Source organism: Rattus norvegicus, chromosome 10 (genome assembly GCF_021556685.1).
Source record: "Rattus norvegicus strain SHRSP/BbbUtx chromosome 10, alternate assembly SHRSP_T2T, whole genome shotgun sequence".
Classification (NCBI taxonomy): domain Eukaryota; kingdom Metazoa; phylum Chordata; class Mammalia; order Rodentia; family Muridae; genus Rattus; species Rattus norvegicus.
Genome location: NC_141543.1, coordinates 92,091,693 through 92,118,084, shown reverse-complemented (window position 1 = coordinate 92,118,084; position 26,392 = coordinate 92,091,693). Strand labels below are relative to the sequence as shown.

Sequence of the window (26,392 nt, the reverse complement as noted above, 5' to 3'; positions counted from 1 at the left end):
CAGCTCGGCTGAGGTTCTGTTTGCTTCTCATTCCTGAGGTGATGCAGCCCCCTGCCTCCATCTTATATCAGCTGTCACCCTCCAGAGGAGGTGACCCAGGAGCCAAGGGGTCATTGTCCAGCGGCAAGAAAGAGTGGCCTCCTCCCTCTGCTCTCCCAAAGTCACCGTGTTTGTTCTGGAGTCAGATAAGCTCCCTAGTGGAGGGCGGGCAGGCTGGGGTGTAGACCAAGGCCTCTCCTTCCACAGTTGGCCCATTATCACTTTCTTTACAGTTTCATCAGTGGGGACAACTTGCAGACACTTCCCTGGCTGGTGGCTGCAGGGCCCCTGGGCAGTCAGTAATGATAATTCAGGAAAAGGCCACAGACAAGGTGTCTGCCTGTCCTCAGCATCTCCCCACCTACTCCACTCCCCACTCAGTACCTTGGAGCCCAGCCCAGTACTGGGTGCCTCTGTGAAAGAGACCAGCGCTTCCCCCACACCCCCGCAGAGACGCAGAGACGGAAGCAGAGATCGGTGCTTAGCATGGGGGGGGGGACCCTGCTTCCAACCCCCAGCCACCCTGGGCCTCCCTGGGACAGGCTGTGGACTAAGCCCCTGCCCCCAACCATGCTTTGAGCTCTGAGGTAACCTGTCTTACAGTTCCTTGTGCTCCAACCCTTAGCCCTCAGGAGTGTGTTCCTAAGTCCAAGGCCCCAACCCCAGGGCTGGACTAATTGTACCCGGGTGTCAGAGGTCAGCCAGGGCAAGTCGGGCCTCTCTCTGTCCTGACCAGCTTTCTTTGCTCTCTCAGTCTACGGCAGCAGTTGGCTGGTGTCACCTGCTAGGCTCTGGGAAGAGGCCAAGGGGATGAAGGACTATTGCCCAGGCTCTACTGCCCCTGGCCACAGGAAGGTTGGCAGGCACTGGCACTGGCCCCACTGATTGCTGAGGGGGCAGCTGGAGAGGGGCAGCCTGGTTCAATGGCTTTGCTCTCCCCACCCAGACCCCTCCCCCAGCCATTCTTTCATCTTCTTTCCCCAAGACTGTAAGCCCCTGCGTTCCTGGGCAAGTAGCCCCTAACACACACTCTTTATTTAGCTTTCTGACACGTTCTAGGGCAGCACCCTTGAGATCACAGCAGAGGGAGCAGAGGTAACTCCAAGCTAAAATGGGAACAAAACAACTTCAGCTTTAGTAAGGCCCACCCATCACCAGCCCAAGTAAACCAGAAGGCAGACTGGTAGATTTGCAAAAACAAACCCAACAGAAATTTTATTCAAAAACACTGTTTCCATAAATGTGAGTTCTATGTACAAAATATAAAAACCATCCCTCTGTGCATCCTCTGCTTCCCTCAGGTTGGAAGCCAGGACTCCTAGTCAGCTAGTCCTGGCCGCTCTATCACAGCCTCCAAGGGAAGAGCTGCCTGCGAGAGGCCTTCCTAGACCACAACCCATGTTGCAACAAGGCAGGGCCTGTTCCGGGTCCTACCTCCCAGCAGAGTGGACCAGGTTGAGCCTCCCCCCTCACATACACACTGTGTTGCCTGCAGTAACTGGCAGCTCTGTTCCTTTTCGTGGGCTACAAGGTTTTCGCCCTAGGTCTCCTAATCCCAGGCACCCAGTATTCCCCTCCTTTCTGATAACAAGCAAGGTTGCAAGCAGGAAAGGAAGAAAGGCTGAGGCCAGGTGTGGTCATGCAAACCTATAATCCTAGCACTCCAGAAGCTGAGGCAGGAGGATCATTCATGGACAGCCTGGGATATATGGAGAGACCCTGTCTCAAAAAAGCAAAACAAAAAGCAAGGATGAATCTATATGGAAGGGTGAGGACATCGGATGGGGAAGAAGGGATGCAGATGAGGCCATTAGACCCGAATCCCATGTCCACGCTGGTTTGAGAACTGACACAGTCAGCTTTGGCAGCCGCCTGTGTTGGTGGGAACAGCTTATGCACATTGTGAGCGGTCACAAAATCCGCAGCCCATATTCACTAACGTATAAAGGGTTACTAAGGTTAGCCCCAATCTCCCTTTAGAGGGGTTCATCAGTTAGGCTACCACATGTGCGAGGACAGGTGCACGCACACCAGTCCGGAGGAAGCTTCTAGCTCAGGAGTAAAACTCCAACTTTAGTTGCATAAACTTGCCTCCCTTCCTTTTCTAGAATCATTTCACTCAGTGGCCCCTGGACAGGTGAAGGGCACTGGAGAAATAGGTTTGTCAGCAATGACAGGTTCAGCTCTTAGAGGAGAGGTCCAGGGGACCCTTGAGGTCTGAGTGAAAAGGCCACCACTACTTTAGCCAGACCCCGCACTGTGGGCAAGGCGGAACTGCGAAGGTGCAAAGCCACTGGTATGAACAGGGATACAACTGACACGGGTTCTTCACACTGAAGGTGCTTTTCCAAGAGAAGCATGGAGTCCAGCGTTCAGGACAAGGAGCTTCTGGCAGAAGTGAAGAGGCCAGCAGGTGGGGAAAGGCGGGGGTCAAGACTGTCCATGGGCCGGCGTAAAAGTTCCTCCACATGCCTGGCAACATCCATGGTCTCATCCAGGTCAAATTCACCATCTTGGTCAAGGACAGGGTCGGGGCTGGCGAAGAGAGGGATGTTGGGGAAACTGGCAGGTCTCATGGCTCCAAACCCACATAGAGAGTCCTCAGGCTGCTCCTCACAAACACTGGGGTCTCACGTGAGGACCAGACCCGTGGCAGCCTGACTGGAACTCCCACCAGGGTGGACCTGGGAAGATAATCTACCACCACTCATTTCTCTTGCTTCATACAATGATCTCAGGGCGTGTTTTCCCCTTGCCCGCACTTGTAAGATAAGGTGACCGGCCTCTCACCTAGGACGTTCTTCACTTACGTATGCTACCACATCCTTCATGAAGCCCCTGTGGTGGTAGCTTCTGGCCACTAACCACCAATCCTTCAACCACCTTCAGGTGAGAATTAGGAACATGGAGCCGCCTGTAGCTAGACTCAGAATCTAGACCTTGGCTGGGTGTGGTAGTGCAGGCTTGTAAGGCAGAGACAAGTGGATTTCTTTGTTCCAGGCCAGCCGAGACTACATAGACTCTGTCTTTTTGTAAAAAAGGGAAAAGAGTTGGAGCCTAGGCCCTGAATGACAATGGCATTATGAAACTTGTCCCTTTGAACAATACACATTGCTAGTGAGAACTTTTAAAGGAGGCTGGGCGGTGGCTTAGTCAGGGACTGCTTCACAACCAAGAGGACCTGAGTTAAGATCTGCAGCACCTACATAAAAAGCCGGGTGGGGCAGTGTGTGTCTGCAACCCCACCACAAGGGGATGGGGAAGGCAGACACGGGAGCGTCTTTGGAATCCATTGGTCAGCCAGCCTGGGAAAATGGAGAAGCTTCAGGTTTGGTGAGAGACAGAATCAGAAAATAAGGTGGAAAGTAATTGAGAAATATGTCTGGCTTTGACCTCTGGCCTCCACATGCATGTACACATGCACAGAGCCACATGGACACATATATACCATATACATAAATAATCATATAGAGGCCGATGATCCTACGGCTCAGTAACGCTTGTCAACAACTCAATCCCAATAACGTGAGTTCAATCCTGGAACCCGCAGAGTGGAAGGAGAGACCTGACTCACACAAGTTATCACACACACACACACACACACACACACACACACACACACACACACTTTAAAACTTAAAAATGCAGGCAGTTCACAATTGCCTGTCCCTCCAGCTGCAGGAAGTCCGATGCCCTGTTTCAGTCATGTGTACACCCATGCACACGCTCATGATTTTAAACTTCAAAAACAGGAGAAAGAATTTAAGTCTTTGTCATTTCCACGTGCTGTCCAACTGCAGCGTGCTACCTTCCTAACCCCAGTCATCTGGCCTAGGCCACTATAGCTTAGAAAGGACAAACTCTGCGTCCCACTCCCACCCTGAATCCTCTCCAACAGCAGCAGCACTGTCTTATACCCTTCTGACAACCTTACAGGTAAAGGTCTTCCATCACCATTCCCTTTGATCCTAATCCCCACTCCTCCACGGTGGCGGGAACACCCACTGCCTCTAGTTTACACGTGCACCCGAGAACATTTTCTCTGGACCATATAGACTTTTCCAGAATGAGAAGAGTACCCTGGCTGTCTAGTTCCAAAATGCACAAGTTCCTGGCTAACTTCACCTTCCTACATTGTGGGCAGAGCTACAGCCTGGGCCTGGTCTGGATGGAGTCAAATCCAGGGGACCTCTGGATGCCTTTGTCCATCAAGAATCTAGCCCAAGGCCCAGCCCCAGTTTCTCCCCGTGGACCCCCATAAAACCACGACCTACTTCGGTGGGTACATGTTGTAGTGAGCCTGAGGGCACACCACTGGGGAAGGAGCCTGGTCCATGTAGGTGGCGTTGGCTCCAGCATCTGCAGAAGCATTGACAAACCTGCAGAAAAACGAAGTAGAACTCAGCCTCGGTGTCCAGAGAGACCAGTGGTACAGACTGGGGGAGGGGCTTCTAGCATACTCATGGCATTTGATCAAAGTGTCCCCCCACTGGGCTTCAGGCTCAGGCTGCGGCCATGAGGTCCTGAGTGCCATCCCAGGACAGTTGAATCTTTCCTTCTCAAGGGCTAAGCCACATTTCCCAGTATTGGAGGAAGAACAAGAAGGAGTCCCAGAGCTGGCTCCGGACACTTACTCAGGGACCACTTGCTTGATCTGTGGCTTCACGTATCCGTCGACTGCTTTTGCTGCCGGGCAGGGTTGAGGGAGGGGGGAAGAGCTGTGAGTACAACATGCCCTGGTCCTCCTGCCCACACCACCCTGGAGCTTTCTGAGGGATGTGATTTCAAGGACTTCCGATAAACCCCTGCTAATGGATCCAGCCTGGGGGCCACTGGGATCCCTGGCTTCAGTCCTATCCTCTATCTGGTTTCTTTCCCAGCCACTTGCATGCCTGCCAAGGAAATGGCACCAACAAGCTACAAACCCCACCAATGGACGGGACATAGAAAAGAAGAGCGCATCGATTTCTCTCTTCTAATTTAACTTGGGGCAGGTTGAGGGGGCCACAGAAAGTGGTGAGAGCTGCTGGTTAGAGGGGCAGAAGAGTAACACCATGGGAATGCCCCAGCTCATCCCTCAACTCTTTCACCTCCTCCTCAGGTAGAAATGTAGAATTGAGACCTCAGCTTTCAGCTTAGGAGAGAAGCAAGCTGGGGGGTGGGGGGCAGGTTTCACTTTCTCTCTCCTCAGGTGTGAGCCCTGAAATCCGCCATGCTGAGACTCAAAGCCCATAAGGGAGACGGCCCTGTCCAGCCTTCCTGGAAGCAGGACTCACCAAGTACAGGAGTGTAGTACTTGGCAAAGACCTCATCCTTGGGTCGGTCTGGGAACACGTAGATGAGGTAATTCAGATCCCCCAGGCGGTCCGCCAGGGACCGAATGGAGAAATCCCGAGTGGTGAATGGCTTCAGATTCCACAGGTTTCGGTCCGCTGTAAAAAGAATAATTTGTCCCAAAAGCTGCTTCTCACCGCCCCCGAGGAACTTGGGATTTTAGGAAGAATTGCTTTAAAAAAAAAAAAAATCAGAGTCTTTCCTAGCACGCACTACAACCCTAGCCTTCCTGCTTTTGCACTCAAGGGAGCTCATACTGGAACATTCTACTCATCAAACTGTGTGGAAGGGTGGGGACAGCATGAAACTTAAAGGTCTCGCCAGGTGTCTACTCTCTGTGGAATCGGTGGTTTTAGGTTCCTGGAGACCAAAAGTCATGTGAAGAAGTGTCATTTCCCTTCCCACACCTCCCATACTTGGAGCTCAGTTCCCGCCTCTGCCAGAAGTGGGAGACAGCTAAGGACAGAGGTGCTCATGGATACGGAGTGAGGAAATGGAAGACAGAGCTCATGAGGTTGGAGTGTGGGCAAGACGGGAACTCACGGGAGTCAAACTTCCAAGCAATGGTGATGCCCCCGATTTCCGAGTCGCTGAATCGCAGCAGAAAGGTCCCATCTGGCTTGTTGATGAGCAGGTCATGGGCCTGCTGCTTGTTCACGAAACCCAAGATGGCCCTGCGTGTGTGGTACATTTGGTGTCATGGCTGGGAAGGTAGGCAACATTCGCAGAGCCTTCCACCCGCCTGCTCCTCCCAGCCCCCCTCCCCCAGGGTCCTGCTCCTTACCCATCATTCCAGTGGGGCTTATGATGCTTCTTCAGCACCTCCATCACCCCGTCGAACCACTGCCAGAAGGTATAGTTCCAGCCGGGCAAGTTCTCCTGTGAGCCCAAGGACACTCCAAGTCACAGCAGCCCAGAAGCCTCAGCTCCCACCACGCCACGAACTGACAGCCCCTAGTCAAGTCTTCACATTTCTACACACGGGGTCATCCTGTGAGTGGGGACTGAAGCTAAGAAGAGTGGTCTGGGCTGGAAAGATCCATCAAGGTCATTCTTGCCCCATCCTTTCATGGGCAGATGGAGAAACTGAGACACAAAGAGCAGGCAAGTCCTAAATATTAATGGCAGGCTCACGAGTGGTTCTCAGCTCAGGGTTCCCCTCATCGTCTTGCTTTGGGTCATGTGGCTGAACGTGGTCCCTCTTTGCATTTCTGTGGTTTAAGTGTCAACCTCTCCCGATTATGGGGAGTGTGGTTGGGAGTAGAGGATGGGTTGCTAGCCTGACTTCGAGAGAAAAGAAAGTGTGTCAGGGCCCTGATGGTCTCTGGCAGATAGCTGCCGGCCGGCCACTCACCCGGTTGAACTGGGACCAGGACACGGACATGCTGTTGTAGTCCTCGAGGTGGTTGCTGCTGCTGTTGAACAGTTTCTGTGCCAGGAACACGAGGTTCTCCTTGGTCAAGCCCCGGTTGCTCTGCACCTCAGCCTTGAACTTCATGTTGAGCGCCTCACACAGCTGCGGCCACAGCACCTTGTCAGGCACGGCAAATGGCACCCTGCCCTGAGAGGGGGAGAAGAAAAGACAAGAAAGGGAAGAGTGAGGGAGGTGGAAATGTACACACACACACACACACACACACACACACACACACACACACACACACACGAGGACATGGTGGCAGCCAATGGGACAGGCACTCACTTCACCTTGCCCACCTCACTGTCCAGCTCAGCTCTGAGGCCTAAGGAGTTGGACTAACCTGAGGACAGTTCTAAGGCCTGGGGGCCAAGGGAGCAGGCCCAGAACTCACCGGCTCAGCAAAGGCATTGTCCCACAGCACGGTGGCAGTAGCATTGTGGTCCTGGCTGCCATGAACAATGACGACCACAGGGAGGGACAGGGTCTATGGAGGTCAGAGGGTAAGAGTTAAGGGTTTTCAACACAGCATGCCCTGTGCATAAGCAAGACACCTGACCCTTATCGCGAACCCACCATTCAGCCACAGGCCCGTCCCAACAGTTCTAAACACAAGCAAAACCCAGACAGCATGAGCGAGACTTGTTGGCCTATGCGTGTAGTCCCAGTGCTTGGGAGAGGGAGACAGGACTGTGGAGTGAAGGCTAGTCTAGGAGATATAGCAAGATTTTGTTCTAAAACAAAATCAGAGCGTCCTGGGGATATAGTTCTTCTTAGTCTATTGCTCAAGTAATTGCCGAACGCAACAATCGGGAGCCTGCAAGAGGTTCACAGGGAGTTACTGGGTAACTGGGCTGAGGCAAGAGAACTCAGAGCTCCATAATTTTTCCTTCGTTTTTTTCAAGATGGGGTAGCCCTGGCTGTCCTGAAACCCACTCTGTAGAGCAGGTTGGCCTCAAATTCAGAGATCTACCTATCTCTGCCTCTGGAGTGCTGGGAATGAAGACATGCACCACCACTGCCCGGCTTTGATACTTTGTATTCTATTATATTGCATGTGATACTTTGTATTATATTGTATGTGATGTGATATTTTGTATTATATTATATTGCATGTGATATTTTGTATTATATTATATTGCATGTGATATTTTGTTGTAGTTGTTTCCTCTCCTGCCCTTCAGCCCCTGGGGCTGTTTGTGTGTTCGTATTAACAATTTTTGCTTAGTTTTTTTTATTTTTTTCTCGATTCTATTTTTTTTTCTTTTTTTTCTTTTTTTTTTTTTTCCGGGGCTGGGGACCGAACCCAGGACCTTGTGCTTCCTAGGTAAGCGCTCTACCACTGAGCCAAATCCCCAACCCCGCTTAGTTTTTTTTAAAAAAAAATTGTTTATTTTTTATGTATGAGTGCTCTGTCTGAACATACACCTGGATGCCAGAAGAGCATCAGATCTCATTACAGATGGCTGTGAGCCACCATGTGGTTGCTGGGAATTGAACTCAGGAGCTGTGGAAGAGCAGTCGGTGCTCTTAACCTCTGAGTCATCTCTATAGCCCTTTTTAGCTTTTTGAGACATGATCTTCCTTGGTAGCTCAGGCTGGTCAGGAACTTACTACGGAGCCTAGGTCGGCTCTGAACTTGTAGTCTGCCTGCTTGGCTCCTAACTCCAGGGATTACAGATTACAGATTAGATGGATTACACCATCCCCACTAGTTCAGTCTGCAGCTTTCTCACCGGAGCCGGGTAACCCCGGCAGGTCCCTTAACTGAGCTGGATGGCCCTCATGGGAGGAGCAGCTGGAACCTCACCTTCACCTGGAACACCAGCTCGTTGCTGCCAACGCTGAACTGAGACTCAAACAGCACCGTGAACTTCTCCTCCGTCACAGACTCGGCACCGCGTCTGTCAGCACGCTTGATTCTTTTCAGTGACTGCAAAGCCAAGGATAAAATGGCCACCAAGCCCCAATCCTGGATGGACCTTCCCTCCAAGGCGGACCGGTCCTCACCATGTTTCTGAAGTGGGCACTGAGGGTGCCTGTGGCCTGGTGGTACTCCATGACGCAGCAGTTGTTCAGGATCTCGCCACTGTAATCACTGCAAAGAGAGAAGAGCTCAGTGCCAGTGCGGTGCCAAGGTCTGGTCCCAGGAAGGGCCTTGTGCACACTAGACAGGCACAGAATCATTAACTGACATCCCTGGGCCTGAGAGACATGTTTTAATGGGACCATCATAAAAGATGGGGAAGGGCTGGAGAGATGGCTCAGTGGTTAAGAGCACTGACTGCTCTTCCAGAGGTCCTGAGTTCAATTCCCAGCAACCACATGGTGGCTCACAACCATCTGTAATGGGGTTGGGTGTGTCTGAAGACAGTTACAGTGTGCTTATATACATTAAGTAAATAAATAAATCTTAAAAAAAATAAATAAATAAAAAATAAAAAAGAAAGAAAGAAAGAAAACTCAGCTGTCCCCTCCTCCCTGACCTTCACTAGCCACTCCCTATCCAACCGTGACCTGATGTGACTCTTCAGGAACTTTGTTTATTTTGTAAGGCAGTCTCGCTAGGTAGCCCTTGGCTGGGCCAAAACTCTCTATGTAGATCAGCCTGGCCTTGAACTCACAGAGATTCACCTGCCTTGGCCACCCGAGCACTGGCATCCAGGTGGGCACCACCATGCCCAGCTGAGTTTGCTCGTCATGGGTTTTTTGGTTTGGTTTTGTTTTGTTTTTGGACAGAGTCTCTTGGTTGCTCAAGCGGGCTTCAAACTGACCGTGGAGCTGAGGGCGGCTTTAAGTTCTTGATCCTCCTGCCTCTGCCACCCTAGAACTGGGCGTGTGCACCCACTCCAGTCTCTAAAGGTCAGTTCTTACCACCAGCCACACGAGGCACAGTAAGTGTGTGCACCTGCCCGCCAGAGAGCTGTGCCAGCCATGACAGTTCACTGAACCAAGAAGGTTAAAGTCAGTCAGTGTTCCAGTTAGGAAGTAGGCAAGTTCTCTTCTGATCAAGGTTGCGTACCCACTGCTCTCAGCACGCGTGATAGGACAGCATGGCAGGGGTAGTGTCTATCAGTACTGGCTCCCTACTAGGTGTCACACAGGCAGGGCTGAGGAAGCAGAGTGAGAGGGGTGTACTATGGAGAACCAGGAACACGTGAATGCCTGGAAGGGATGAAGCCTGGGCTATGCCCACTACAGACCCCACCCAGCACCAACGGGTGCGGGACGGGGGTGGGGGGAGGGGAAGCACACTCACTTGCGGGTGTTCTCGTTCTTGAGCAGGGACTTGGCCTGCTGCTCGCTGATGATGGTCGCCTTCACCTGCGGAGGGTTCATGTGCACGTTCAGCTTCCCGCCCACCAGCAGGCGCACGGTGGCCGCGAACTTGGTCTGGGTCTTCAGGACCTGAGGAGGCTGCTTCTCGATGATGAACGTGCTGCAGGGGACACAAATGACCAGACGGTTGCCAGACACTGGCCCAGGGAAGAGAGCTGGGGGGCCAGCTGGGAGGCAGGGTCTTCCTGTGGGACCTGATGGGAGAAGGAAGACAGGGAGAGGAGGGGCCTGGCCTCCTCCAGGAGAGGACGTGGGGTTGGAGACAGGTGTGAGGGGAGCTGGAGGCTGTGGTGCTCCCCCCAGTGTCCCTGACACACACTGGGGCAGGGCAGCCACAGCAGCAGGGCTGTTGGAGCCACAGTGGATGGGGGAAGGGCAGCCCAGCAGGACTAGGGCAGAGCTCTGGGTTTGGACAGTTCCAGGGCCTCAACGTGCCAACCCCCCAGGAACTGCCATGTCCCTCTGAGCACGGCCAGGAGGCAGCAGTCACCTGGTGACCAGGGCTGAGATGATGTCTGTGATGGTGGCGTTGACCTCGGCCAGCATCTCCTCCACGGGGCCAGGGATGGGCAGCTGCTGGCACAGGTGCTCAGCCCTGCGGATCTGCTGCCGGTTCTGCCAGATGATCTCGGCCAGCTTCTCACACCTGCAAGGAGCCCAGGGCCTTCAGAGGGACAGGGGCTTCTGTTCCAGCCCAGGTCAGGGGAGGAGGATACAGGATACGCTTCCTCCTTCCCAACAAAGCACCGTCCCCCACCCCTAGAAAGGTGCTGGCCTTGGTCACAGCTACCCTGCACAGGCACAGAACAGAGTCCCACTTTCCAAAAGCAGACAACTGTTAGGGTGGCCCCAACTTGGCACCAACCAGCTCAAGAGCAGCCCTGCCCGTTCCAAGACCCCACTATCCCTTGGGGGAGGTGGCACAGGCATGAGGAGCCAAGTCCCACCAGGAGCCAAGATACTGCCAAAGTGAGAGCTGTCATGGACGGTGGGAATCTGCCGCTCACGCCAACGCAGGGACAGAAGAGGTGGCCGGCATCCTCACCCGAGCTGCCCATCCTGCCCACCTCTCACCCTCACCAGGACTGCAGCACGTCCAGGCTGCCCTCGGGGGGACCCCCGTTCCCGGCCAGCTGCTGCCGCCGCTTCCACTGGATCAGCTCGTCGTCCAGGATGATGGTCTGCTGCTTCCTCAGCAGCTGCAGGGTCTTCTGGTGCTTTTCAGCCAGCTCCTGTGTGAGGGCACAGCAGCTCTCTGGCTTCCGGGGAGCATTCCTCAGGGCCTGGCCTAGAACCCAGGGCCTGGGTCCCTCACACCCGCTTCACTCATGTGCACCCCAGGAGAGAGGGGACCTGCTCTCCCAGGCTCTGTCCCCCACCTGATGCCCTGAATCCCTGGTGGCAGAGCTCCCTCCCAGGGCAGAGGATGCAGGGCCCACTAACCACGCGGTACTGCTGCAGTGTCTGTGCCTCTCGCTGCAGCCAGGTCTCCAGGGACACTTGCTTCTGCTGGAGGGCTGTCTCCCTGCTCATGCGCTCCTGGGGGTTCAGCTGGGCCAGCTGGGCAAACTGAGCTGGAGGAGGGGACAAGTCATCATTTCTGATGTCCATCAGGAACCTTTTAGTATCTGCACTCATATGCTCTGGAGTGAGCTTCTCAGTCAGGCCTCCCATCCGTAACAAGTTAGGGTGCCTACGGGCATGAATGCCCAAGATCATGCCCTCAGAAGACAGCTTCTAGACTGCTCATAGGCTCCCACTGACTCTCCCCTGAGCAGTGGGAGTCAGTGTCCAGAGCGAAGCAGCAGAGGGCCCTACCTGGTGGCCCTTGTCTGCCCTCACCACACACTGTTGGCAAAGCCTCCCCATAGGGCTTAGAGATGGGCACAAGTAGCCCTGCTTTTGAAAAGCTGGGATGGGAGAGTTGGCTCCAAGGTTAACGGGACTGGCTACTCTTGCAGAGGACCTGGGTTCAATTCCCCACACCCACGTGGCAGCTCACAACTGACTGTAACTCCAGTTCCAGGAGCTCCAAGACCCTCACACAGACACACATGCAGGAAAAACACCAATTCACCGAAAATAAGAATAAATAAATCCTTTTTTAAAAAAAGCTGGGTGAAATGGCCAAATACCTTGCTTTCCTGTGTCTCAGTTTCCCCATTTGTAAAAGGGTAGAATCCTGACACTAGCCCAGTGGGCTACTATGGTGACCAAAAACCTGATGGTGCTGTAAAGTGCCTGTCACATATAGGATCTATGCAGGTTGGTCCTAATTGGTGGACAGACGAAGGTTACAAATGAGGGGTGACAGAGACAAGTCCTTTCAGCCCCATCCGTGACGTGGGAGCCCCATCCAGAGGACCTGGCTCTTCAACCTCATCCAGTCACCCTTGAGTTCAGCAGTGTTTTCTCAGGAGCAGTGTGACTGTCTGGGACTGCGTGGTGCCTGACCAGGGTGGGCCACCATGAGCTCAGCTGAGAAGGAGGGAGAGGCAGATAGACAGACGCACACAAGCATTGTACGGCCCCCTGGAATATCATTAGTGTAATGGGTTGAGTATGTTTGGCCCAGGGAGGGGAAGGTAGTCGACCTGCCACCAGGTTGCTGGCTGGTCACCTTGAGGAATGGTGCCACAGCTGGGGCTCAGTGTTGGTCTCTGCTGTTGGCAGATCTGTCACTCAGCAGCTGTAACCAGGTCAGCCTTGGTGAGTGGAAGTCCATGTTGTTGAGCCCAAGCATAACCTCCATCTCGGCCACCATGGCCACTTTGTTCATGTGCTTATTGAGCAATGGCAGGGATGGCTGGGGAAAGAGGCTGACTGTCCACAGAACGGGTCATCCTATCCACTTGATTATTGAACTCCTCCTCAGCTGAAGTCATCTTTTGGTGAGCATTTACATGGGACACCGATATCTTCACATCCTTTACCCATTTGGAGAGATCTATCCACATAATTCTCCCCCAGAAGTCTTCCTCACCATTTTCCAATCGGGATCTTTCCAAGTCCCTGACCATCCAGCCAATCCATAGGCTACAGCCCATGAGTCAGTGAACAGTCGTACATCTGGCCATTTCTTCTTCCAAACAGACTGTAATACCATGTGTACTGCCCGAAGTTCTGCCCATTGTGAAGATTTTCCTTCACCTGTATCTTTCAGGATTGTCCTGGAAAGGGGTTGTAAGGCTGCAGTTGTCCACTTGCGGGTGGTGCCAGCATGACGTGACAAACCGACAACCAGGTCCTATCGTCTCTTTTTCAGTCTGGTGATCACAGGGACCCCCCCAATGAGACTACAGGTGCGTGCTTGGCAGCAGATGGCATTGTAGCAGGAGTAGAAACCATAGGCATTTGAGCAACTTCTTTCTTGGTTGTGGGAGGGGCCGGGTACAATAACCTATCTTAGAAGGAATATCTCTGAATGTCCCACACCACTGGATTCCTAAGAATTCCACTAAGGTAGACGGTCCTTGGAGTTTGGTTGGATTTATTTCCCAGCCTCTGATACACACATGTGTTACCATTGAGTCCAAAGTGGTTGCTACTTTCTGCTCACTTGGTCCAACCAGCATAATGTCATCGATATAGTGCACCAATGTGATATTTTGCCGAAGAGACAGACGATCAAGATTCCTTCTAAGGAGAGTTAATATATCCTATGTGTATCAGTAAAGGTATACTGCTGGCCTTGCCAACTGAAAGCAAATTGTTCCTGGTGGTTCTTATGGACAGGTACTGGGAAGAAGGCATTTGCTAGATCAACAGCTGTATACCAGGTACCAGGAGGTGTGTAAATTTGCTCAAGTAATGAAGCTACACCTGGTAAAGCAGCCTCAAGATCTCCAGGCCAAGATCCAGGTCAGAAATTTGTATCTGCCAGCCTCAAGATCTGGATCACAGGTGAGCCCTGCGATTCTGCACTGTAGTTCATTCCACATATAGTCAAGTTGACAACCAGGAACAGCCATCACAATCAGCAAGATTCTCATAAGGAACAAGGTGAGGGGTGACAGGGCCTCACCATCAGCTGTTGGGAAGCCCACGGGTGGCAGGAACAGGTGGTGAAATGTAGTTCTAATACCCATGCGTGCATGTGGGGATGGGTGTGTCTATGCAGGGGCAGGTGCTGAAGCATGTCTCCGTGTGTGTGTGCATATCTGTGTATATGTTATGTCAGAGGTGGGTGTTGACCTAGGGATCATGAAACTGAGGAGGGCACCAAACTCAATGTATAGCCAGGGATAATCTCGAACACTTATTCTCCAGTGCTGGGGCCACGGATGTAGCCCATCATGCACAGTTGTCTGTGGTACTGGGAATTGACTGACTTCCTGCATGTCCCGCTAGTGCTCTACCAGCTGAGATCCATGCTCAACCCTCACCCCAGCACCCTTTTCACATTTGAGAAGAAATCGCGAGACACGTGTGGGACAGAGTGATGCAGGGAACACAAACCCAGCAGCTCAGCTCTCTCAGCTCGGCTCAGTGTCAAACAAGTTGAGGGTTGAAGCTACTGGCCATCTCCACTGCTGGCAGCCCTCCCCTGTGCCACATTAAAAGGACCCTGAATGCTGGCATTTACCACTCTCTTTAGTGGTCCTTGAGGCTCCCTGAATCCTTACTTAGGTCTAGTCAAGAAACCATGCAAACTGGCATGGCTCATTCAAGTTCCTGGCTGGCTTCCGAGAACCAAGTCACATTGACCTGATCCTTGCCCCAGGGACACACAAGCTGGGACAGACAAAAGCAACGCTAGCAAGCAGGACAAGCTCACGGGAACATGGTTCCCATTTTCCGGCAGTGTGGTGGGCGGAAGGACTACTGACTAGATTCAGAACTTCCTTCTGAACACAGGACTGCCAATGTCCTGGCCCAGACTTCCCTTGGAGGATCCCTTTAGATTTCTCCTGGCCATTTGCACAGGTTTCTGGGAAGGAGGCCAAACGATCCAAGACAACCAACCGTTGGCTCCATCGGAGGAACTGGGTCTTCCCTTCTGCAAACAGATCAGTACTTCGTGTTTTGATTTGCAGGGCTGGAGATCAAATCCAGAGCGCCAGGCCTGCCAGCCAAGGGTTCTTTGACTGAACTCTATTTCCAACTTTCTGTGCTTACAGTATCGAGCTGGATAAATGAGACAAAGTGACTCCACCTACATATGGATACAAACCTCACTCAGAACACAAAGCCAGTGCTGCACACAGGCAATGGAAACGGCTCCCTTAAACACGGGTTGTCAGGAGGTGATAGTACACACCCGAAATCCCAGCCCTTGGGAGGCTGAGGCAGCTCAAGGCCATTGCCAGGTACACAGGGAGGCTGGGGCCTGGCTGAGCTTAAAAATGAAATAGAATAAATACAAAGTCAAACTCAATAGGGCGATGTCTGCATTATGAACCCTTTTCATGCTACGACTAAGTCTTGCTACATTATAAATTTTTTAAAAGCATGGATAGGGGGCCAGTGAAATCGCTCCATGGTGGAAATGTTTACCTGCAAGCATAGGGACTTGAGCGTGCATCCCGGCACCCACATAAAAGCCCAGCATGAAGGTGCTCCTCTGAAACCCCAGCTCCACAGAATGATGGGGGTGGGGTGAGGGTGGGAGCCAGAGACGGAAGACCTCTGAAGCTCCGAGAGCTCCAAAATTATTATAGAGAAAAACTGACGAGATGCTAGCTACCAACCTCTGGCCTCTATATGCAGAAGTGCACAAGAACACCATGCTCACATGCACATATGCACACGTGCATACATGCACACATTCTTACATGCACAGAAGAAAAGAAGAAAGGAGGGCGGCAAAAGGAAATTTAGGTACAACCATGATAAACTGGGAGTGGCAGCCACCTTTAATCCCAGCACTTGGTAGGCAGAGCCAGGTGTATTTCTGTGTGTTCAAGGCTAGCCTGACCTACGTAGTGAGTTCCAGGATTGTCAAGACTACACAGTAAGATCCTGTCTTTTTGTTTTTGTTTTTGGTTTTTTTTTTAAGGGATATGACAGATACTCAGCATTTAAAACTTCTCACTATTTTTATTGTTCTTCCAGGGGACCCCAGTTTGATTCCCAGATCCTGTGTCCTAACTTACAATTGCTTATATCTTCAGAGTGCACACACACACACACACACACACACACACACACACACACACACAAACACACACACACACATAAAAATAAAATAAATTCTAAAATAAAAAAAGGAAGGAAGGAAAAAGAAAGAGAGAGAGAGAGAGAGAGAGAGAGAGAGAGAGAGAGAGAGGTGGGCATGACAAAGCATATCTGTAATCCCCTGGAGGATCATGAGTTCAAAGCCAGCCTAGGCTACATGGCACAACCTTGTCTCAAAAGTCTATAAATAAATAAATAAATAAATAAATAAATAAATAAGAAAGAAAGAAAAGAAAAAACCATTCCAGAATTGTCAGAATGCTTGATCAGAAAAGCAAACTAATCATAAGTGTTTGTACCTGCACCTGTTAACAGTTTCAAAATCCCTACAGGAAGTGCTTACAGAAAGCACTAGTCATGGGAGGATATTCTGATGCCTCTCTTTTAGTAGTTGATGAAATCAGCTAAAACAGCAACAATAAAAAAATTCCAAAACAGGGGCTGGGGATTTAGCTCAGTGGTAGAGCGCTTACCTAGGAAGCGCAAGGCCCTGGGTTCGGTCCCCAGCTCCGAAAAAAAGAACCCCCCCCCAAAAAAAATCCCAAAACAAACAAACAAAACCAAAGAACCCTGACAACCACCACCACAAAAACTCTTTTGAAATAAAAGGGTCACCAGCCTGGTTAGGGGGTGCTTTCTGGAAAGCACAAAGACCCAAGTCCCAAGTTCAATGGCCAGGACTCACGTTAGAGAAGAGAGCCATCTCCTACAAACTGTTCTCTGACTTCCACATGCCTACAATGGCATTCATGCCCGCCCAAGCACACACAATAAATAAATGTCATTTTTAAAAGATCGAAAGACCAAGATCTGCGGTTTTCAAAGAGTCATTTAAAGGACCCCCGGTGAGCACCCGAGACCCTCAGAAATTTCCCTCAGGAAGGGAAACCATTTTTCACAAAGTCCTAAGACCTCAATTGCCTTGATACTTGTTTTGTCTTTTGCTTGAATTTCTTTAACTTGTCAAATTACATAGTATATGGATAATAGACCAACACAGCAAAAAGAGTTTGTTGAAAAATGTTTGAATTTTCTTACTGTACAGTACCAATGTTGTACACAAAAATCATTGCAAATGAATCTTGGAGTTTTGTTTTTTTTTTTTTTTTTTTTTTTTTTTTTTTTTTTTTGGAGCTGGGGACCGAACCCAGGGCCTTGCGCTTCCTAGGTAAGCGCTCTACCACTGAGCTAAATCCCCAGCCCCGAATCTTGGAGTTTTAACTGGTAACTTTATGATTGGGGGTAATAATGACTTTTTAATTTTCTTATTTTAAAATAATTTTGATTTTCTCTTTGATAATTTTTTTAAAGATTTATTATATATGATTACACTGTAGCTGTCTACAGACACACCAGAAGAGGACATCAGATCCCATTACAGATGGTTGTGAGCCACCATGTGGTTGCTGGGATTTGAACTCAGGACCTTTGGAAGAGCAGTCAGTGCTCTTAACTGCTGAGCCATCTCTCCAGCCCTCTCTTTGATAATTTTACACACACACACACACACACACACACACACACACGCACACACACACACACACACACACACACACACACATATATATATATATATATATAGAGAGAGAGAGAGAGAGAGAGAGAGAGAGAGAGAGAGTCATATTTACCCTGCCATGTGTTTTGAATCGGGGATGTGGTTTCCCTATGTAGCCTAGGCTAGTTTTAGACTCCTCATCCTCTTGCTGATAGCCCTTTTTCGGTGCTGAGATTATAGATAAGCACACCAAGCCTGGGTCTTCTATCCTTTCTGTTTTTGTAACAGGATCTAATTTAGCCCAGGCTAGACTGAACCTGCTGTATAGCTGAGGATGACCTTGAACCTCTAATCTTTCTCCCTCCAACACCCAATTACTGGAATTACAGGCCTGGGTCACCATGTTCAATTTATGCAGACAGAACCCAGGACCTCTTCACTTTGGGCGAGCAAACTACCAACTGAGCCACATCCCCAGCCAGAGGCTTCACTCTTGATATCTAACAAGTGTGCCATGGAATTTTCCAGCGGCTACAAGACATTACCACAGATTGAAAGCAAGACACGGCTATCTTTTATCAAGGCTGCCATGAAAGAGATTTGCAAAGACAGTCATGCATTACTTAAGGGTGTGGATATATTCTGAGAAATGCATGGTTAGGGGATTTGTCATTGTGTGGACATCAGAAAACTTCACAGATTAGAGGTCACGGCTTACTACATATTCAGGCTATATGGTATGAAACATATAAGAGCCCCGTTCCATTGATGACCAATGCATTGTTGTGTGCTACATGACTATCTGAAAGCCACTCTGGCAGGGGTTGGGGGTGGTGCACACTTTTATTCCCAGCTCTTCGGAAGCAGAGACAGGCAGATCTCCGTGAGTTCGAAGCCAGCCTGGTCTACAGAGCGAGCTCCAAGGACAGCCAGGGCTACACAGAGAAACCCTATGTGGAAAAACTAAAGGGGGTGGGGGAAGGCCACGTCTCTTCTATTCACTAAATTTGACTTTGGAAAAGTCTAGAGTATTTTTTTAAATTATTTATTTAATGTATATGAGTACACTGTAGCTGTCTTCAGACACACCAGAAGAGGGCATCAGATCCCATTACAGATGGTTGTGAGCCACCATGTGGTTGCAGGACACTGAACTCAGGACCTCTGGAAGAGCAGTCAGTGCTCTAAACTACTGAGCCATCTCTCCAGCCCCGAAGAGCAAATTTTTTTAAATTCTCCTTTTATGGTTACATTACCAAATTTCTGCTTTCTCTGTTGTTTAAGGTGACAGCCATAGAAGACCCATTCTTTTCAAGCACACAAGATGTTTTCACCAAGACAGAGCGTATTCTGGGCCATATCAAAGTCTCGGTAAAGTTTTAAGTTCTGAGAAGGTACGGAACATATTCTCTAGGCTAGGTAGAGTTCAATAAAAAGATAGTATCAGGGCTAGTAAAAGTGCAACGTTGAAACATAGCAGACAGATGGAAATCAGACAATGCGTTTCTAAACAAAACACAGGTGACGGGATTAATCACGAAACAGACTGGAACTACTTCAAAGTGAACGCTATGAACACACAGAGACTCTTAAAAAGCACAGGGCACCATAAAGCCGGTTGTAGAGGAAGATTTACATCTTTGAAAAATATACCTAGAGAGAGCACAAGATTTACTCCTTCCAAAGCTTGAACCTCTGTACTCAGGAGGGCAAGGGAGGGTGGATGTCTGTGAGTTTGAATCCAGTCTGGTCTACAGGGCGAGTTCTAGGTCTTCCCGGGCTACATAGTAAGATCTTGTCTCAACAAAATAAAAACCACTCTTTCTGTGACAGATACAATATTTTGTGTTGATAAGTATGTATAAATATATGTAGTTGGGTTTTTGCTTATACACTTATATATCTCAATACATAGGAAAGTACTGAACTCCAGAGCTAAGCCTCTACCTTTGGAAACAATCGTTTCTTTTTTTTTTTTTTTTTTTTTTGGTTCTTTTTTTCGGAGCTGGGGACCGAACCCAGGGCCTTGCACTTCCTAGGCAAGTGGTCTACCACTGAGCTAAATCCCCAACTCCGGAAACAATCGTTTCTTTCCCCACACTGCTACTCTAACAGCCAGTGACAAACTACAGAGCTAGGAGATAGCAGAAAACTTTCAGTCACCTGGCCTCTAGGACCAGGTCCCCTTAGACAGTCGAGTAGAGGGAAGGCCGCTATACTGGTTCTTCTCAGCCCAGTCAACCGGCAGACTCCATGTCAAGTGCTCCCTCTGGTTGGGGCACACTTGATCCATATCTTTTTGTTTGCTCACATTTCACTGTCTGCCGGAGTCTAGGGGGAGACTCTCGGTTAGGAAGATAACAGGGCTTTATGACCTATCTCTGGTGAAGATCTGGTCCTGCAACTTACAGGCAACCTAGGCTGAGTTATTTGTTCTCTTTAAACTTCCCTTGTAAAACAAAGACATCAAGCTCTGCCCTCTGCAGGCTCCTTGGGAGGTTGCCTTGCATTGTATATGCAAAGGACTTAACTCAGCACCTGGACCACTGTGGGCAGTGCTGGAACCATGGAACCCTTGGAAGCCACGGTGGTTCTTACTAGGTTTTGGGCAGAGTGCCCAAGGGATGGTGAGCCTCCTCTGACCATCGCCCGCTGGAGATCACAGAATGTTTCTCCCTCCCACCTGCAAGATGCCCGCAGTGTCCTGGATCCTGTTCCAGGCCTCACCTTGGATCCGCAGGCTCTCCTGGTACTGGATGATGAAGTACTCTTGGGTCTGCTGCAGCTTCTTCAGCTCGCTCTCCGTGTCCTGTGTGATCAGGCGCAGCTCCTCAAACGTTTGGTTGATCTGAAGGTGCTTCTGGGACATGGCGTCAACCAGGACACCAGCAGGGGAGCTGCACTGGGGACAGAATAGGTTGAGTGAGCTGGGTGGGTGGTGGTGGTACACGCCTTTGATCCCAGCACTTGGGAGGCAGAGGCAGGTGGATCTCTGTGAGTTCTGGGACAGCCAGGGCTATGCAGAGAAACCCTGTCTTGAAAAACCAAACAAAATGAAAAGAGCAAACGACCAAACAAGGATAGACTCAACAGAAATGTCAGGAGCTGTGTACCAGGCAGAAAGGAGAACAACATCAGACACCCCAAACTCCAAATCTGGGGTTAGAAGGGAGGGCTAGAGGATGCCAGAATTGGAGCAGAAAGGAAAAGGAGAAGTTAAACACGGGGCTTGGCAAATAATTGACAGTCTGCGGCAGCAACGTCTGTGTCCGTCTGGTTTACCCTAGAGAATACGGAGAATCCATCAAATCTCCTTTAGAGAAACTAGGAGGGGACACCTGGCAGGTATCCCATGATCTTCCTAAGGATGGCATGCGTGCCTCAACGCCACAGTTATCTACTGACGCAATGCCACTGACTACACTAAGTGCTGGGGACAAGTAAGAGGCAGAGCCTGTGCACACACACGGCCTTTGCATCCTCCCTCAGTCCTGGAGGGACAGGGAAAGAAGCAAACCTGTCACAGTGGGCATCCTGGAGACCCCTAACATAAAGTGACAGGGAGAGAGACATCACGGATGTCTCTTTGAATTCCATCACTCCTACAACGTCTGGTTGAGAGGCCACCATGTAGTCAGGGACTTTCAAACTAAGTGTCCTCAAAACAAAATCTAAGCTCCTTGGCCCGGCTTTAGCCAGCCTGGCAGGTGGCCTCTGTCTGCTGCCTGTCGCCAGTGTGCATCAGGTATGTGTGCTTTTCTGCACCTTCTGTCCCTTCAACCTCGCCTATGCCTGCCCCAGGGCCTTTGCACTTGCTATGCGATCAGCCTGGAGTGTTCTGGCAGCAGATCTTCCTGAGATGGGCAGTTTTCAACCCCATATTGTAGACACCGAGTTTCTCAACCCAGGTGACTTCTTTTGCGCGCTCTTTTTTTTTTTTTTTGGTTCTTTTTTTCGGAGCTGGGGACCGAACCCAGGGCCTTGCACTTCCTAGGTAAGCGCTCTACCACTGAGCTAAATCCCCAGCCCCTTTTGTGCGCTCTTATAGGTGGCTCTGCAATCTCTACAATTCAGGGACGCAGAACTGGCTGCAGTGCCTGGCTCTTGACTCCATGCCCGTTGGGGCTCCCCACTTGGTTCTCTTGCTGCGCTAACCACTTGCAAGTCTTCAACCATCGGGCAACACCAGCACCTTCCTGACCCAAAGTACACCGCTGTTATTTTAGGATACGAAAGCGATCCTTCACCCTTGCTCCTTCCCTCCTCTGTCCCCTCAGGACACAACCCTGTCAGATGCCCTGTGTTTTCCTACCACTCAGCTCACTCCGAGTCCTGTCTTTGCTGAGACTCCTAGGCGGAGACTGCTCTGCTTCAAGTGTTTATTTTATTTTAAAGACTTATTGAGTGGATGCGTGTGCGTGTGCGTGCATGTGTACAGGTGTGGGGCTTTCTCTTCAGTCCTGTGGTGTGGCTGTCCATACTCAGCATGCATACAAATTCATTTCATCCTCATAATAACCCTATCAGGAAAGTACTGTGGCTATAGACATTTTACAACAGTGGGGCCTGGGGAGGCACTGGTAGAGACTCGATTAGCAGGTTTGAAGCCCTGGGTCATCATCAGAAGCCAGGAAAGGAAGAACAAAGAAAGGAGAAGATGAAAGAGAAGCTGGGGAGATAGTCCAGCATGAAGAATGCGTATATTGCCCTGGCACAGGACCCGAATTTAGTTTCCAGCACCCATAGATAGGCATCTCACAACGGCCTGCAGCCCTTGGGGACCTGATGCCTCTAGTTTCCAAGGTCACTTGCACACGAGGTTAAAAGGTAAAAGTAAGATAACTCTTTATTTTTTGCGAAAGGCAGAGAAAGGGAAGGAAATGAAAGAAAAGAATTAGAGGCTTAGAGAGCCAGGGACTGGGCCCGGGGGGGGGGTCACTTACTCTGTCCACAGCCTAAAATACACCGTCTCTCACACCTGCCCCTGTCTTTTATTTCTCCTGTGCTCTCCTCTTAGCCGCATTACATAAACACAGTGGGATCTAGAGAGGAAGTCATATGAAGGCCTCCCCAGCTCCTCTGCCCACGCCTACAGGCACTCACATTGTTGGCTTCTCGGACCAGCCTCTGTTCATTGTACAGAATGTGACGGATACAGCGAACCAGCTCCATGGGACAGCGGTCGTACGTGTTCTGAAAGAGGACACAGGAACCACCAATGGCCACCTGGTTCTGACCATGCTGGCTTCCTTGCTGGCACTCCTTCCTCTCCCCTAAGTCTCTCAGCTTTTCCCCCAGGAGCCCCAGGATCATCAGACACCTCCAACTCTCTTTGCCCCTCCCCTCCCAGAACTTCTTACTGGGTTTATAGTGATTGAGAAACGCATACTCTAAACATAAAATTGCTTCCAACCTCCCACCAGCATGGACTCTCTTGAGCATGGAAATCCTACGACAGAAACTCAAACTGTTCTCAAGTCATGGATGGGAAAATTGATGTTCAGATAGGCTAGGCATGTGTCCTGAGGCAAATGAGAAAGAGAGACAGACAGAGATAAACAGAGAGAGACAGAGAGACACAGAGAGACAGAGACAGAAAGAGATGGAGCCAGAGAGACAGACACACAGAGAAAACAGAGACAGACAGACTTGGGGCATGTGAGGTCAGCATAAAGGTGCTTTCCGCTAGGCACCTGGCCCCGGGTTCCTATTTTGCTTCCTCTCCTGTTCTTTCTGTTTCTTCCTCTCTCTAGGATGAAATTTTATACCCCTTCCATCCCACTGTTTGGATGTAAGAGGGGTTCTCTAAGAAATACAAGTGGATTCTGATAAATGCTTGACCATGAACGCCACCCACACCCCTTTCCTGATTCCATAAAAGTTCCGCCCCCCACCCCATAGAAAGGAGATGTTCCTTTTGTTTTTCTCCCAATGCCTTTCATCCAGCTCTCACTCCAGGGCAACTCTGATTCTCTTCAGCGGCTGTCTTGATTTTAAATGAGCCCCAAGGGGAATGTCTGCTCGCCTTATTCCCTCGTTTCTAGACTGCCAGGCTTCCTTTGTCCTGCTGAGGGGTTCACCTGACTCAAGTCAGCCCCATCTCTACTGCTAGATCTCTATCCACAGGGCTGCTTCCCCACCAGGCTGGAAACACTCCCCTCCTCCCTCCCCACACACTCCCACCTCTTGCTTTGTAATATGTTAAAGGATCTGACAGGTCTGACTTAGAAAGAGGGGGTGGGGGAAGTTGAAGAAAAGTTGCCAGTAAGCTTTTGGTCACATGGTGACTCAGTGGCCAAGCCAGTAAAAATCCCAGGGGTTCTGATGCTGGGAGAGAAAGCTTAAGGGGGCCCCTTCCTGCCAAAAGCAAGCATTCGCACCCACCTGGAGCTGCGTGGCATAGTGCCCCAGCTTGATCTTCAGCAAAAAGCCATCTTCCCCCACCTGGTGTTCTGCCTTCTTCTGCAGCTCCTGCACCAGGCCCTCCAGGAGCTGGGTGGCCTGGCCTCGGTCCTGGGGATTGTCCAAGTCAATAGCATCCCTTGGAACGTAAAAAAAAAAAAGGGGGGGGGTTAAAGCAGCAAGAGGGATTCAGGGCTTACCAGTCCCATGAGACTTGCTCCTGGTAGTCGTATAAGCATCAAACTCTAGAAGGGTCTCCCCTCCGATAGCTTCTGTTCCCTCTTCCTGTTTCCCAGGGACACCACCCCTTCCGCACCAGGGCAGATAGAACCCGAGTCACACCAAACCACAAGAAGAGACCCTTGGCCTGGATAGCAGGGACACATTCTGAGGGTGAAGACTCAGGGCCTGGGGCACCTACCACGGCTGGCTCTCGATCCACTGGGCCAGGTAGTGCCGGACCTCGATGGGGAAATGTTGCCCATATAACACTTGCATCTGACGCAGAGCGTCTCCCTGCAGCTGCTGGGCCTGAATCCAGCCCGCCATGGCTGTTCACCTGGTGGAGAAGATAAGTCATTTGTTCTGCAGAAGTCTCTAGCCTGCCAGTGCCCTTCAGTGCCACCAAAGGACCTAAGGAGGTGAGGCCAGGCTCCTCCCTCACCCCAGGCACGCTTTCCTGTGCGGAGAAGAGAGATGACCACCCTTCCCTTCCAACAAGGAACCCTCGAGGCTGCCCTCCTCTCTTCCTGTCCCTTCCCTCCATGTCCCTTCGCTCCACGAAGCTATGCCCAAACTAAAGAAAGGGGTGGTCTACAAACCGAAAGAGAAACTTAAGACATAGAGGCCCACAGTCCCCAACTAGACAAACACAAAAATTCTTGCCACTCAGACTAGGACCCACACTCAATTTCTGGGAAGGTAAGCTCTTCTAACCTAAAAGTTAGGCCAATGCAGCTACAGCCACTGGAGGTGCAGGTCTCCCCAGGCACGTGTCTGGGGCTGTCAGAGAGAAAAGACTAAGGGGTCGACGCTATCTTCAGAGGAGCCCTGGGTTGCACTCCAGAGTCTGCCTGCTTCAGGTGGAGCCTGACAGTGTCAGTGTCCACTTCGCGAATCCACCCTTGGCTGCCGCCTGCACCGGTTTCTTGTCCCTGCTCCCTCTGAAGATCCCATTCGAAGCTGGGACCGATGCCTGTCCCGTGTCAGGCCGTGGGGACTCCAGGATGTTGGGTCCCAGGGACGTGGCTGCAGCCTAGATCCCCTGTCCACGCGCGGCGGGCTACGCCACGGAGACCCACTCACCTGGTGCTGCGGAGCGCCCGCGGCTGTCGCTCCGGGCTGGGGCTTCTGACGGCTCCTGACGGCTCTTGACGGCGGCGGCGGTGGAGGCTGTTACTACAGGAAGGAGCAGAGAGCAGCGATTTCCTCCTCAAAGGTCAGCTGCCTCCGATAGACCATACACAGCGCGCGAGCTCGCGCCAGCACCCCTCCCAGCAGCGGTCGCTCCCTCCTTGCCTCCGCCCTCGATCACCGGCTCCCCGGCGAGTGCGCTAGGGCGCCCCGCTTACACGACCGACCACTAGGCTGGGCGGCGCTGTACGGAGGACGGCCCCTACAGCGGGGGTCCCCCACCATCACCGGGACTCCCGGTCTGTGCTCCCCTGCGGCTCCGGGGGTGGGGTGAGGGGGGATGAGGGAGGAGCGTCCTGGGACAGCTGAGCTGGAGCAGCCGGAGGGTGCCGGGAAGTACCGAACTCTGAAAATCCCTAACTAGGGCCTCAGTTTTATCATCTGTTAAAAAAAGGGAGGGGGGCGTTGGGGGCGGTAAGGGAGGAAGGGGAAAAAAAGGTTAATCAGAGATGGCTCCTACCTCTGGCGTCAACGACTCTTGTCTTTAGATTTACAAAATATGGTGTGCGTGCGTGTGTGTGTGTGTGTGTGTGTGTGTGTGTGTGTGTGTGTGTGTGTGTGTGTGTCTAGGTAAGGGTGTATGTGGTCTCTCCGACCCTGCAGAGTCAAAACTTTAGAAAGACTGGGGATTCCAGAGAAGCCAAGCCCACCTCTAAAGTCTTCCTCCTTGCATGATTTCTACCATGTGACTTTCCCCGTTAAAGCAGGAGCAAGAAAGACCTTGCCAAGCATATGTTTCAACCCTCCACCCCCTCCCGACCTTTGCAGGTAAGAAA

General features: G+C 51.0%; 1 protein-coding gene across 1 annotated transcript; it reads right to left on the bottom strand.

The window, feature by feature from the left end:
- Positions 1-1,227: 1,227 nt before the first annotated feature.
- Stat5a (signal transducer and activator of transcription 5A) lies at positions 1,228-25,548 on the bottom strand. The gene is given in 19 exon segments (NM_017064.2): positions 1,228-2,574; positions 4,314-4,418; positions 4,674-4,725; positions 5,316-5,471; positions 5,917-6,047; positions 6,158-6,252; positions 6,728-6,934; positions 7,185-7,277; positions 8,601-8,723; positions 8,801-8,888; positions 10,050-10,229; positions 10,620-10,775; positions 11,210-11,361; positions 11,573-11,703; positions 20,529-20,703; positions 22,905-22,994; positions 24,186-24,342; positions 24,625-24,762; positions 25,509-25,548. Coding segments are annotated over 18 exon segments (2,382 nt in total). The 5' UTR covers positions 24,753-24,762; positions 25,509-25,548; the 3' UTR covers positions 1,228-2,411.
- Positions 25,549-26,392: the final 844 nt, after the last annotated feature.